At 37.0% G+C, this 15,000-nt stretch overlaps 1 protein-coding gene across 1 annotated transcript in view; it reads right to left on the bottom strand.

The window, feature by feature from the left end:
• Positions 1-15,000, bottom strand: part of LOC137980297 (complement factor H-related protein 4-like) — a 27,560-nt gene that overhangs the window by 10,600 nt on the left and 1,960 nt on the right. Inside the window, exons 2-7 of the mRNA XM_068827694.1 lie at positions 11,509-11,697; positions 8,276-8,473; positions 7,632-7,820; positions 4,101-4,289; positions 2,589-2,789; positions 1-245 (exon numbers count right to left, since the gene is read on the bottom strand). The exon at positions 1-245 is cut by the window's left edge and continues 37 nt beyond it. Of these exons, the coding sequence (XP_068683795.1) occupies positions 1-245; positions 2,589-2,789; positions 4,101-4,289; positions 7,632-7,820; positions 8,276-8,473; positions 11,509-11,697 (1,211 nt within the window). The remainder of the gene's footprint in view (positions 246-2,588; positions 2,790-4,100; positions 4,290-7,631; positions 7,821-8,275; positions 8,474-11,508; positions 11,698-15,000) is intronic.

Raw genomic sequence — 15,000 nt, 5'->3', positions numbered from 1 at the left:
CCGTCTGCACCTCTCGTCACGCACGGCTTTTGAGATACATTCAGGTGTACCTTCAGGGGGAAGCCAAATTGCAGTAATTCCGTCGTCCGGTGTGGTACAAGTTATGTGTTCAGGACCCCAAAGGACAAGGCTACCATAACACTCATAATGAACTTTAGCATTCAGCTGGTAAGTCCCACTGAAGGGAAAGTAACGTCCCGTTGTCGCATCTACTGGCGGGGGAGGATCGCAAGTCAGCTTTGATTCTTCCAAATATAAACAAAAATGTGAAAAAGTAGTGTCAGTGTTTAAATACTCTCCTTATGTACTTAACAGAATAGAGCGGTTTTCAAATGAGTGTCGTAAAACCAAAACCAAAGTAATTACTTTGGCCAATCAAAAAGGACGGGAGACAATCCAGTAAACCAATCAAAACTCGAAGTAATTACACGTAGCCGACACAAAGCGCGGGAAAATGTGCACGCGCGAGCCACAATTGGTTTTGGTTTCACTTCTGATTGGTTGAAAACGTGGCGCGAGAACTTTGAACCAATCACTGAGTGAAGTAATTATAAACCAAAGCAATTCGCTAATTACTTTCGACACTCAATTGAAAACCGCTCTATCTCGTTTCTGATTGGTCAATGACGAATACATAGGTGATAGAGTGTAATACGGAGGTTTCTATGAAACAGCAATGAAGTAATTTCGTTGAGTACATGTAAACAATAAATAAATAAATATATATCTATTTTTCGATCTTTTGGTGTGTAGTATCGCGGAGTATTTTTACGAGTTGTGCACTAAAATACAAACGAGTACTGTACAAAAATTTGTACTCGCTTCGTGCGTTTTCTATATAATAACTAAAACAGTTGGATAATAAAAGTATGAACTTGCTCGTGCATTTCCCATAAATCACGATGTGCACTCGCGTTCGTAAATAAGATTTCTTTGTACTTATTGACTGAGTGGGAGGGCCAGACGGGAAAATATTTGGCCCGAGGTTATGGTGTACGGACCAAGCGCAGCGTGCGGCCATCATACGGGGATTTTCACAATAGTTTTACAATGAAAGCGCGCGCGGAGCCGTACAGGCCATATGACAAATATTCTTATTTCATGATTCACAAATATGTATTTTTCATATATTTGTTATTCGGGGCTGATAATGGTAATGACTTTCTATCCTGCACATATCTTATCAGTTTCATGGCGGTTTACAATTCTCTGAGAGACAGACCACCAACACCGGGGAGTCTCCCCCTACGCTTCACGAACAGTGTGTGGGTTCTTTAACATCCCAGTGATGATTAACAGGAAAGGTTGTGAGACAGGGCCTACGGTTTGTGGTCCTTATCCGAGAAGACTTGAAAATCTAACCATACAGTGCAGTTCATTTGTGTACAGTTTTGCCAATTACTCTAACGTCGTTGTCAGGGTCTCTCTTCTCTGCCTCCTTTGTAGTTGAGACAAAGGAGGCAGAGAAGAGAGACCATAACAACGAACTTAACGTTACCCCAGAAATTACTTTTACACCACACAAATCAAAGCTTCGTAACAAAAAGAGTCTGTCGAGCACACATGTACATAATTCAAGTTACAAACAACAGAGATAGACTTTGAAAAGCTGTTAAGGTGAAACGTTTCAAAGACCCAATTGCAATTCATTTTAATCTGCTTCAATTTTACCCATCCATGCAGTACAGCAGATCTTGTTTCGTATAATTTGATTGGCTCGTTACCCAAGCCGAAAACAAAGCAGTAACGTAGCAGCTCTCTTAAAAGTGCTTATCACCTCAACACACTTTTCCACTATATTTATTCTCAGAAATCATCCCAAATACATTGTGTTGTTTTTAGAACATTTAGATTGAAATTTCGCTCTTTCATTGGCTTTGCAAAACGGGAAAAGTGGTCATACCGTGATTAATAACCGAGCAATGAAGGGGAATGGGTTCGATACCGAGGTTGACGTCACAAATTAATTTTAATTAATTTGTGACGTCAACTCGGTATCGAACCCATTCTCCTTCATTGCTCGGTTATGGATCAGACTATGATTACTTTTCCCGTCTTTGAAAGTCAATAAAAAGGTGACATTTCAATCAAAAGGTTCTAAAAACAACAAGATGTATTTCGGACGGTGACAGACACTTACCCTGCTATTGTTTGGCATTGTAAACAGCTTCTATTGTTTAAGTCTAAGTCAATGTTTCAATTGTTTAGTCTTTTGTTTTTGGGTTATGGTATCGAGCCAATCACGTTATACGTTACGAGATGCCTCCTTTTGTGTTTGCTATTTTACTAAACCTTCGTTCAATGTTTTAAGAAGTTATCTTTATTTTTCGATTGATTTGATTTCCGAGTTGCTGAATTTGGCTAAATTTTGTGACATAGCCCCTAAGCTTGCAATGCACAACACACTAGTAAGTTGAACATCAGGCCATGCAAGTACAACCCGCTAAGGCTTTTTGATTGGTGGAGAGGAGTATGTGCTTATTTTTGTCAATCACTGTGTGTACAAACCAGAAAAAAAAAAAAAAAAAACACCAAGTAAGAACCAAAGAATGTTTTCTTCACCCCACAGTTGCTCAAGACACACTTACTATTGCATGTTGGAATACTGTTGGTAGACCAATCTCCGCTTGGAAGGCACTGTCGAGTCCTGTCACCGACTAACATGTACCCAACATGGCACTGATAAGTGATCATTGTGTAGAGAGGTACACTTGAATTTACATCGGAAGCGTTCGATGTGGCCGTGCCATACTGAAAAACTTCTTCAAAGTGTTCACATTTACTCCGTACTGTAAAAGGTGAATAGAGGGGTTAAACGATTGAAATATATTGTTACGGTACGTTGCTGCGTGGACAGGAGGGTAAAAAAATAAAATTGTCGTTTGTCCAATAATATTGACATCAATCATTTCATGACAAAACACCATGGACAAACGAAAGAAAAAATGATAAATAATGAACAACAATAGTGTTTTCTTGGTGTTAGTACAATAGAGCAGTTTTCAAATGACGGTGGAAAGAAATTACGCGATTGCAATCGCCACGCTTGATGATTGGTTTAAATATGTCGCGCCAGTTTATCAACCCATCAGAAGGAAAACCAAAATCAGTGCGATTTTTTCCCGCGCTTTGCGCAAGTTACATGGAATTGCTACGAATTTGGATTGGTTCATTACACTGTTTGCACCAGCTGTGATTGGTCGATGTAATTACTTTGGTAATTACAAGGCAAAGTAATTACAAGGGTGAAATGTGGGTCTTTGACTCCAGCTGCATCACGCTGGTACAGAGTCAAAATAACGACTGACAGCATAGGTCATAACTGCATCGCACAGTCACCTTAAAACATATCTGAGATGCAGTCAAGCCAAGCAACCACCCAAGTGAGTGAATGAAACAGCTCACTTGCTCACTTGGGTGGTTGGTTGGACGCATCTCAGATATGCTTTAAGGTGACTGCGCGATGCAGTTATGAGATATGCTGTTAGTCGTTATTTGACTCTGTAGCTGCGTAATGCAGCTGGAGTCAAATACCCACATTTCACCCTTGCTCATCATAGAGTCTCCAGTAGCTCAGTGGTTTGAGCATCCAACTAGATCACAGAGGGTCGTGGGTTTGAATCCCATCTGGGGCTCGGATTTTCCGAGTTCCCAATGGGTTGCATTAACATTTCATTTCATATGTGTAATGGATAAGGCTGAGTATTATTGATATGAAGGATTGCACAGATCAAAAAGTCTTATCCAACAGTGGCACTGACAAAGGCAGATAGCGCCTTCCAGCATCTGAGCTCTAATACTAGATAAGCCATACAAAAAGCATTATTTACCCTTTGACTCCAAAAGAGTGGTCAGTACGTAAATTCTCCTCACAATTTCAATGAAATGTCAGTCAAACAGGTATCGAGAATGAAGATTGCTATCGACTTAATAGGTGTGATATTGATATAAATTATAAAACCAAATTCTCATGACTACACAACAAAGAAATCTATGGTACAAGTTAGGAGAATGAACGTTTTGATCTTGGGAATGAAAGGGTTAATAAATAATATTATTGATCCTAGCCCTTACTCCTTAGAAAAAAGGTAAGCACTTACCACAAACCGGCTGGTGTCCGTCCCAATGGCCATTTTCCAAACAGCGGCGCTGTGTGGACCCTTCTTTCAGACTGTACAAATTACGACAGGAAAAAGTTACCACCACACCTTGCACGTAAATTTGTCCTTCCTGACTACTATGCTTCTGACCATTTTCAAGACGGAGCTCTGTGGAATTGCATGTCTTCACTGCATGAAGAAAACAAGTCTGAGTGTATCGATGATTATGTACTAAATACAATATGAGCGACCGTATTGTATCGGATATACAACGTCGAGCCGAAGGTGAGACATTTTATACCCGATACAATACGGGCACGAATATTGTATTGTGCCTATGAAATGTCAGCATTTAAGTGTTAATGTACACTAGGTATTTTGGTGATTCAAGACATTTAAACCGTGAAAATTGTAAGAAACATTTATGTAAATGAAGAGAAAGCTGTATCAGAAATACAGATATTTCTTTTGTTTTCCCATCATGAATTATTAATGAGTTTTATAAGTAATATTATTATGTTCAGCAAAGCACATTACAGGATGCATGCTCAATTGAAAAAAAAGTTAGGTAGTCAATGACATCTTCTTTTTATTAATTCATATGGTGATTGTTATCATTATTATTGCTATGTATCACCACAGAATCCTGAATGTGCAGTAAGTCTCGAGTCTGATGTGTTTAAAGACCCTTTTCTGGGTGAGCCTACTATATTTAACGACTATTCACCGAAGCGGAGGTGGCTAGTGGCGGATATTTACCGAGCCACCAAGCAGGGAGGTAACTATCCAGCACTAGCCACCCACACTGAGGCGAATAGTTGTTTTAGTATTATACTAAAACAGTGAGATAATACGTACAGCACAAAAACACGATTTTAACTCATTTATTCCTGCAAAGATTACAACATTTTCAGGCGCAAATTCCACACCAATATTATTGCTCGGAGGTGAATAGCAAAGCCTAACCCCAACCCTAACCTTTGAGTAGCCAATCAGCACGCATCTTCAACGTTATCCACTGTTTTAGTATTTACTAAATACAGATATACAGTATATGGAGGAAAATTTCTGTTGCAAAATTTGCGTGACTTGTACTTGGAGGAAATTTTGCATCTCAAAATCAATAATTAGCTGTAGCTTATATTGATTGGAAGGAAAATAATTTTAGTCAATAATTTTGTACTGCGCACTAGGCATTTAATGAAACTAGAGAACTTGGCAGCCTTCTAAACACTTTGTCTCATGCCAGACAATTGAACTCGTTAACGGGTGCCACTTCAGGGGTCAAAAGGTCAACAACATCTGAGTCTACTTAAAATCTCCCCCCTTTCCTTCCAAAGAATGACTTGCAGATCTTACTCTGTCTAATGTCAGACGATTTTACTCATCAATGGGAGCCAGTTTAGGTCTGAAAAGGTTTACAACATCTACATGTACATGTGCATATGTCCATGTACCGTGGTTTACTACAGTTTTCCGACAAAAAAGATCAAGATTTTGAAAGCATTCTGTGAAATTAAAGTAATAGGATGTCTCTTCTGAAGTGTCAGTCACTGCAATTGATTTAAAATGTAATTTTACCAAATAAATAAATGCAAATCTGGGGAGAATGCAAAATACAGTGACCGAGCTTCTGGAGGGGGACTAGAAAGGCCTTTTTCTAAAAAACTAGCTGTACAACCAGGGTTAAAATTTGGAAATTAGTAAACAATATGAAGCTGAAACCATCAACAATTTTAAAAAAATACATGTCAAACAGTTTTTCGGTTAATATCAAAATAGATGAAAATCAACCTTTTTGCCATTTGGGAAAAATCCTGTTTAACAGATGTAACTAACAGGGCTCGAAATTAACTAAAAAATCCAGTCGCATTTTGCGATAAGATACGAAAATTTAGTCGCAATTTCGCAAATTCTAGTCGCAAAATCACCGCGCTGCATTGTGTTGTCAGCGGTTTAGCAAAAAAATATGAGCCCGCACTACTTGTGTGTAAAGAAACTGCTGAAAATGGTGAATGATCGAAGGAATGGAGCTGTGCACGTAACATCGCAGCTAAATTACTATACAATTACGCTACCTTCAGTGAAAATTCACAGCGAGAAACAAAATAATTTTGTCATTTATTTAGATATTTATTTATTTTAGCAAAAGTAGCAGCAAAGTGGCAACTGCTAACCCTTTTGTTTCGGAAGAACGAAGGTGACAACAAGTCGCAAATTTGCGACTTCTCCAGATATTTTAGTCGCAAATGCGACCGTATTGGTCGCAATTTCGAGCCCTGAGCTAGTTACATCTATACATATATGATACTTTTCTCTCGTTAAAGGAAATCCTGAAATCTAAGGTGGGGTCATATACCGGTAGCTACATTTTGAGAAACAGGCCTTTGAAATGTCTAGTTCCCAGTTCCCTCTCCAGTAGATCGGTCACTACATTTAGTCTTTTCCCCTGATTTGCATTTAAGAGACATTATGTTGCTTTAATTTCACAGATTTCAAAATCTTGATTTTTTCCTTCTGAAAACTGTAGTATAAAAAGTCACTGTAGAGCCTATACTATGCTCTAGTTGAACCTTTCTTAAATTACTGCATAATTGCTTGGGGCGGTACTTATCGGACAACTTTACAACCTTTATAAATTCATATTACAGAAGAAAGCCTTAAGAATAATTACTTTTACTAGTTTTAACGAATATTCAAGTCCTTTATTTAAAGATCTAAGAGTTGTTAAGCTTTTTGATATTATTGCCCTTCAACTAGCAGTATTTATGTATAAGTTTCATAATAAACTCCTACCTCCTGTATTTGACCGTTACTTAAATCCTGTTAGGAATGTACATAGTTATAATACTAGATTATCTAGCAAAATGACTTATGCAATTCCGAAAGCCAGAACCAATTATGGAATCTTTTAATATACGTTTTCAGGGTGCTAAAGTCTGGAATGATATAAGTGATGACCTAAAGCTTCTTCTTCTCAAACATTTCAAGGAAAACCTAAAGCTAATTCTTATTGAAAACTATTGAAAATTCTCATTATCTTAACATCATAATTCTTCTGGCCTTCCGTTGTTTTTGACATTTTGTTTTCCTCAGTCCTTTATGTGTTGTTTGCTTTGGTGCGTGTGTGCGTGTATGACCTAATTTATATTAGCTTAATCACCAGAGTGTGGCTGTCCTATTTCTTTAGCCCCTATGGTTATTTGGGGCAGCCTGTACTTCTTTCTATTTTTGTAATATTTTGAAATTTATTGTTTTACTGTTGGTACAAATAAAGTTATTGTTGTTGTTGTCACCTTACAAAGGTCTCCCTTTAACTCTTTCACTCCCAAGAGTGCCACTTATAGATTTTACTCTGTCTAACGCCAGACGATTTTACTCATCAATGGGGAAGAACCCCACGGGAGTGAAATGGTTAACCGTTTCCTTCCAAAGAATGACTTGTAGATCTCACTCTGTCTAATGCCAGACAAGTTTACTTGCCAATGTGGGCTGTTTCAAGCATGAAAGGTTAATGAAAGTATGACTAACCACAAGTAGGTGCCTCTTCCCAGTCACCATCTTGTTCATAACACCTGATTCGAATGGGACCAGTATGCTGTTTACCAAGAAATGCATACCCAGGATGACAAGAGTAGTTTGCATACCCACCGGTAACATCATAAACACGGAAGGTGTAATTTCCATGGGGTGTGCTTGGAGGAGGACCACAGGTTTTTTCTGACGAAGACAAACACATCAATATGTTGCTAATTAAATTTCAAATAAATAGTCTGTTTATTCATCCATATTGTGGCCCTAAAGCTAAATTATGTAAAGAGTCAGCAAGACATAAAAAAATTTAACAAACAACTGAAACCTAAAAGTTATGAAATGGTTAAGAAAATAATGCTCTCCTGTAGCTATGGGCTTTGGGATTACATGTAAGTTTTTCAGAAAAGGAGAGTCATTAATTTATCTTCTTGACACAGCAACCTGCCAATTATTTATTTCTAAAAATAAATGAAATCCAAATGATAACAGGGGCTTTATCGCAGTACTTTTTTTAAAATTAAATGTCCCACTAATTGCTGCCACAAGTACAACACAATGCAGATCAACATTTCGCACGTTCTCGACCAAATATGGTAAAATGGCATAACAGTGGAATTGCAGTGTACTTAATGTTTACTTACTTCTGCAGGTAAAGTTTCCTGTCCATTTTACACCTTGTGAAGAAGGGTCCTTGTCACAGAGAATACTAGTTGACTGGCCATCAGCAATGTAACCACGATCACAAGCATACTTGACAGATTGTCCCAGGGTGATTTTCACTGGATTTGATGTTATATGGGCATGAGAAAATGTTGGCAGAGGCAGTGAGCATTCTGTAACTACAAAAAGAACCACAGATTTTCCCACTGAAGATGACATTAATTAAACAAAAACATAATTCCACAGAAAGAAACTTTTTCTGTCTTGGTTTTTAGGTTTTAAGTTTTATTACCGCAGGATCTCTGATTTAACAAAGCTCACATTGTTAGTAGGTCCATCATATGATTATTATATTATTAAGTGTTCCCAATAAGCAAAGGAATATTTCTGCTAGGCTAGCTACTTTTGACATGGTAAAGTCCTTGTTGATTGATTGACCCTTTGTGGAAACATTTCAAGCCAAAAGATTGTTAAGGTTTATGAGCCCCCTTTTATCATGTTTCTGAGGTTTATCAAATTGCCCATTGTTGTACATTAATTATATAAACTATATAAATATATTATAAAATTATACAATTAATTATAAATAATAATAATAATAATAATAATTATTATTATTATTATTATTATTTATTATAAATTATATTAATTAATTAATTAATTAATTATATATAAAGATAAGGTTTATGAGCCCCCTTTTATAGTGTTTCTGAGGTTTATCAAATTGCAGCAAAATTTCAAGCAATTAAAGGCAGCCTACTTCTGCAAAGAACTGCAGCCATAAATCTAACACCAAACGGTAAATAATAGAACGAAAAAGCCAAGTCAGTTTTTCCTTTTTCCTGACTGTTACTTATGACCTATGGGTCACAGTTCTTTGCAAAAGTTTTATGCCAGTTATCACTCAAAAGTTGACCACATTCTGAACAAAAACCCAAAATAAAAGAATTTAGTTCCATGTACAATAATAATATTAATGCCAATAAAATTTGATAAAGTTTAACCCTTTGACGTCCAAACCGGCCAAAACCGGCCTGACTTAGTATTTTACTCTGTCTAACGCCAGACGATTTTACTCGTCAATAGGGAACCCCTAGGGGTCAATGGGTTTAAAATGAACTACTGGTATTTACAAGGCTAAAAGTTATATTTAAAAAAAGTAAAAAACCCAACATTTTCGACATTAGTTCATTGTGAGGCAAAAGAGCACCATCTGCTAACTGCATATTACTTTTACACTCTTAGGTAATTCCCCAATGGAAAAGATTCGCAACCTAGGGGTTTTCCCATCAGAAATAATTTTCCTTTGTGAATCACACGATACAGAATAGACGTTCTAGTGTTCTACCAAGGTCTGATGTTTCCTTATTCTAAGAGAAAATAGCCATGAATACTTTGAGTAGCAATTTTCAACATGAAGAGAACCAGTCACTGTATGCTCCTCAGAACAGTTACAGGTTATTTTACGAAAATCAATTAGATCTATTTGCACATAAGAAAGAAGATTGCTTTGTCATTATGACTAAAAATGATGCCTTGTTCCTGGACCAGGTGTATTTTACACAGTGACGTAAATATTAATTTTTTGCTTTTGTTGCACTAGAGACTCAGACCATTTTCACTCTTCTTGAGATAAATTTAGCCACCCTTTTTACTTCTCCATTAAAATTCTATTGTCGGCCATATAACTGCGGAGGAGCTTAAGTCTCAGTTTACAAAATTTAATGTATGTCATTTACGCATGCATGTGCGAAATGGTGGTTGTCACGAAGGCCTGGAAATAGCTTAAACTCAATGGTAGAAAAAATATGCAGCTAATTTCAGTTGCTGATTCAATGGCTTATTGTTCAATTCAGAGGAGACGTAATCTCAGACGCCCAATAGTGCGAGGCTTCGAATCCTTGGAGCAGCATGGAAGGTTGTGGTAGCTCAAGATAACTGGCACAGTCCATTGGTAGTAATATGTAAGAAATAGTAAGGACGAAGGGAAGGAATGGAAGAATGTAAGGCAAGGGAAAGATGGAGGAGTAATTTAATCAATCTCTCTTTTTTCATTATTTTCATTAAAAAACCAGGTCCCATTTTTTTTATTATTACAACGCCGAAGAAAGGGAAAACCTTCTTCTTAGTCAGTTCATAATAGCCTAGGTTGAAAAAATTTGACCAGGTTGCGAAAATCAACCTAAGTTAAATTACCAGTAAAAATATTATTAACCTAAACTTAAATTTAACATGTAACATTTACAATACTTGTCCCAATAAATATTTTGCTCCAGTTCTCCTGTCACAGGTGTAGTACCAAATGACTTACACACTGAATTACATTATTTACATAGTGTCCTTAAATTACATGCAGAAGATTTTAAAGTACAACTTACAGCTGTGCAATCACTGAAATAATTTATGCAAATATTACAGGAAGGTTCAAATAAAGAAAATATTCTACAATCATTACAAATATTCACTGTCCATACATCACTTTATAAATCACATTAATAACACAAAACAAAGACATTAGACCTAAAAAGTCTCCGTCCATTCCTTTAACAAAGTTGGGTAATTTGTTACTCTTGGACAAAATTTATTTTTCTGTTTGTTATTTTTAGTCCTAACCTTGCTTTTAAAACCTTTGATAAATGCCTCCTCTGGCAATCTTTCCAGCTAGAAGTGGATCATTGAGAAAGGGGCCAAATGCATTTATAATACCATTATTATGATGCCTTTATACAAAGTAAGGACTCCATGTTATTTTTTTAATCTAAAAATGCATGGTTCAAAATCTTTCCTGGGGCCCGTTTCTTGAAAGTCTGGAAACTTTACAGGCTATTTTCAGTGTCACGATTCCCTCTGTATCTCAAGAACAGAGAGGATTTAAGTCGTCAAACTTCACAGTCAGTTTACTTTTTGTTATCTTCAAAACATGTTAAAAGATCGGCATTCCTGAACAATCGGTCGTAGGTTCACAAATGGCTTTTCAGGCCCGAAAAGTTGTCGGGACTTTCGACAAAGAGGCCCCTGGACAGATACTAGTACTGGGAACAAAAGAGAAAGTGGTTTCTCCAGTGCACATTGCTCAGAATGAAAATGTGCTCCTGGTACTCCAGCTGCAAAGATCACCATTATCTAGAGACTTTTTTACTCAATCTGTGGGGGACAGTCAATGGGTTAAAAGCACACTGACGCTACAAGTTGGTCCAGAGGGTGTGTGACTTACTCTGTGAAAGGCACTTCGGAACTTTTCCACTCCAGCGATTGTGGGAATTACATTCAATCTTCTTTGTGCCATTGAGTTGGTAGGTTTTATCGCAATGAAAGGAAATGACAGCTCCCACAGGAAAGCCAATGCCACTGCTTGAGACTTTTCGTTGCCCATGACGAGGGGTCCCAGGATCATCACAATCAGCTAAAATTAGAGCACAAACGATGTAAACAAGAGACAAAATGAACAGCTTGTACTGTCGCCTTTGCTTCACTTGTGGCATTTAAAATTCTTAAACAAACCAGATATAATTTAATTATACATGCTGAGAAAGAAACGAGCGAAAACTCACAGAGTAATAACCAAAATGTGGCACTTTACTCAACAACTGCCCTGAAAAAGGAAAACTATAATAATGCAGGATTCAAATCAATTTCAAGCATTCTATCTTATGTGATCAAACTTTTAAAATCACCCAAAAGTTTGAGACCACAACAGGTTTCTAGGGATTACTACTGAATTGAGGGAAGAACTTGCTTTATGTTTGTTTTCAACAAAAGTTATAAAGTTACTTCACCTTGTGAAGTCCAGCAGTTAACCGAAAATCAATTAAAAAATATTATTGTTTAGACAGAGAGAACCGCACACTCATTAGCTCAGTTGGATAAGCATCTGACTACAGTGTGGGAGGTCATGCACAACCATTGTTCATAAACTCTTTGGGAAGTTAAAAATCCCACACACTATTCCGAAAGAGCGGGGCATGAATTTCCTAGTGTTATAACACTATTTAATTAGGTGCTATGCTCATAAAAATAATAAACTGCTTACTTAACCTTAACAGGACACTAAACCTCAGTCTTAAAAAATGTTTCCCTGCAGTTAGAGGGCAACACTTACAGCTGTAAATACCAATGGTCAGTGCTCAAATCTCTGACCACCTAGATTTGCCTCCAGAAAATAAAAGCCAATGAGATACCTCCTTTCAGTGAGTATATTTTCAAAGAAGCTGTGTCACAGCGGTGCAATTCATTTTGTGTAATTTTTTTCTTGCCCCTACTCGCTACATACCTTAGCCAGAAGACAAATCAAAGCTTTGTGACCAAAAGTGTTTGTCCAGCATACATAATTTAAGTTAAAAACAACAGAAATGAACTTTATTACAGTGCATTTCAGAAAACTTTTGACAGGTGATTTGCAAAGTTCGTTGTAAATTTCATAAGTTCGCTTTGAACTTGGGAATTTCAATACGTAACTGTCAATCAAATGGCAAACTTTGAAACGAACTTGGGAATTTCACGCCGAACTTCGTGGGAATGTGGTAAAGTAATTTCACCATTGCTCTCGGTTGTCGTTTTGAAATGAATCCCTTCACCGTACAAGGAAAGGCAATTCCAAGTTTTGTTCAGCAGAAAATTATTGAAAGCTGGTTAGAATGGAAAGGACCACCTCAAATAGGACATGAACTGAGACTTCCCAAACAAAGTATTGCCAAAATTGTTGATATTTCGTTCCAAGAAGGAATATCGAAGACAACAAATGAAGAAATATCACTGGGTCAGCGCGTGCTGAATGATGTGAATAATTATATGGAGTGTTGTAAAACTACCAACCCAGCATTTACAGCAGTGAAATCCAAAACAAACTGGTAAAGAATAACGTTCCAATGTTTGCCTGAAAATGTCCCGTTGGGTGCATGCAGCCGCAGCGTAACGCAAGATCTTGGTCTATATTCTTTCAAGAAATTCAGCATTATTCCACAGGAATCACTGACTCTTGAAAATGAAAATATACTTTTCCAGTATTTAACAGCTTGCGTGGACAATGCATTTTTTGTTTGTGATGAGAGTCAAGTGTTCATTCCCACGAAGTCCGGAGTGAAGTTCCCAAGTTCGCCATTTGATTGACAGTTATGTAATGAAATTCCAAAGTTCGAAGCAAATTTATGAAATTCACAACGAACTTCGCAAATCGCCTGTCAAAAGTCTTGTGAAATGCACGGTAAAAACTGTTAGACTGAACAGTTTTCAAAAACCATCAATATTATTACAATATTATTACAATCCAGTTTCAACCCATTTACTCCTGAATTGCCTACAACTCACGACTAAAATAGTCTGGAGTTAGAAATTAGTAAAATATATTAAGTCTCACTCCTAGGTGTCAATGGATTAACCCACTGACAGCTGGGAGCGAGACTTGACAGATTTTACTCTGTCTAACGCCAGATGATTTTACTGTCAACTGGGGATATCCCAGGGCAATTGCGGTGTCAATGGGCTACGCAGTCAAAAATTATGTTCCCTCCATCAACCCACTGGCACCTGGGAGTGAGACAGATTTTACTCTGTCTAACGCCAGACGATTTACTCATCAACTGGGGGCATTCTAGGGCAGTTGAGGTGCCAATGGCTGACGTAGTTATTTTTACATGCTACTTCATTTGGTTGCAAGTTCCCAGTCAGTGAAATCGGCTAAATTTCGTGACACAGCACCTTTAAATGCCACATTTATGTTCATTTTGTATGAACATAGTTTCTTCAATGTATGGTCTCCTCCCTGACTTTCAACTATTCTGGGTTGCTGTCCTTGTATTATTTCCCACGTCTATCCTTATTTCACCTAAATATTGCAATGTGGTCTGGTCATCCACCTACTGCTCTAACCTAAATTACATTTCCATTTTGCAGAAGCATGTAGTGCGGCTGATAGCAAAAGCTGACTATCTTGCTAATACCACTCCTTTATTTTGTCAACTTAGGCTCTTGATATCTTCAGTATTAATTCTTTTTCCATTGCCATTTTCATGTATTCGTATCACAACAATCTTTTACCAGTTACCTTTCAATGCTTTTTCACAACTGGTGGTCAATTTCATCAATACAATACTCGAACTGCCTTTCAGTATAGATCACATTTCTGCAGAACTGATACTAAAAAATTTGGTATCCCTTATCAGGGACCTAAAGTCTGGAATTCTCTACCAGTCACAATAGTTAGCTCTCCTTCTAATTTTTTTAAAAAAATCTGAAAAACTATCTCAGTGAAAGACAATTTCTTTCTAAAGTTTTAGAACGCACAATGCCTGCTTGCCATGTATTTAAAGCCATACACTTCGTCATTAAATTTTAGTCCAGGGAAGCCAACTCCCATACATGTAAGTGTCAGCTTCTTTAGGCTTCCTTGTCACTGCTCAATATATTATAATATTTATATTTTATTGCTTATTCTGTAACTATAATCATTTGCATTGTACAAGTATGGGAGACTAAAATAAATAAAGAAATAAAAAGGTAATAATAATGAAGGTCTCTTCCTCCTACAGCTGTACATACTTTGAACTCTTTGGCAAAGGGTAGACACTACTGATATCTCAACAACATTAGTATCAAAATTCATAAGAAGCTATTTAAATGAGCTTTTTCAATGACTATCTACTTATTTCCTACACAGTACTAATTAATACAGAATTTCTTTTGAACTGAGAAAATTATAAATGTACTTACA

The sequence above is a fragment of the Montipora foliosa genome, chromosome 12 (genome assembly GCF_036669935.1).
Source record: "Montipora foliosa isolate CH-2021 chromosome 12, ASM3666993v2, whole genome shotgun sequence".
NCBI lineage: Eukaryota > Metazoa > Cnidaria > Anthozoa > Scleractinia > Acroporidae > Montipora > Montipora foliosa.
The sequence above is the reverse complement of the archived record's forward strand: the minus strand, read 5'-3'. Positions and strand labels throughout refer to the sequence as shown.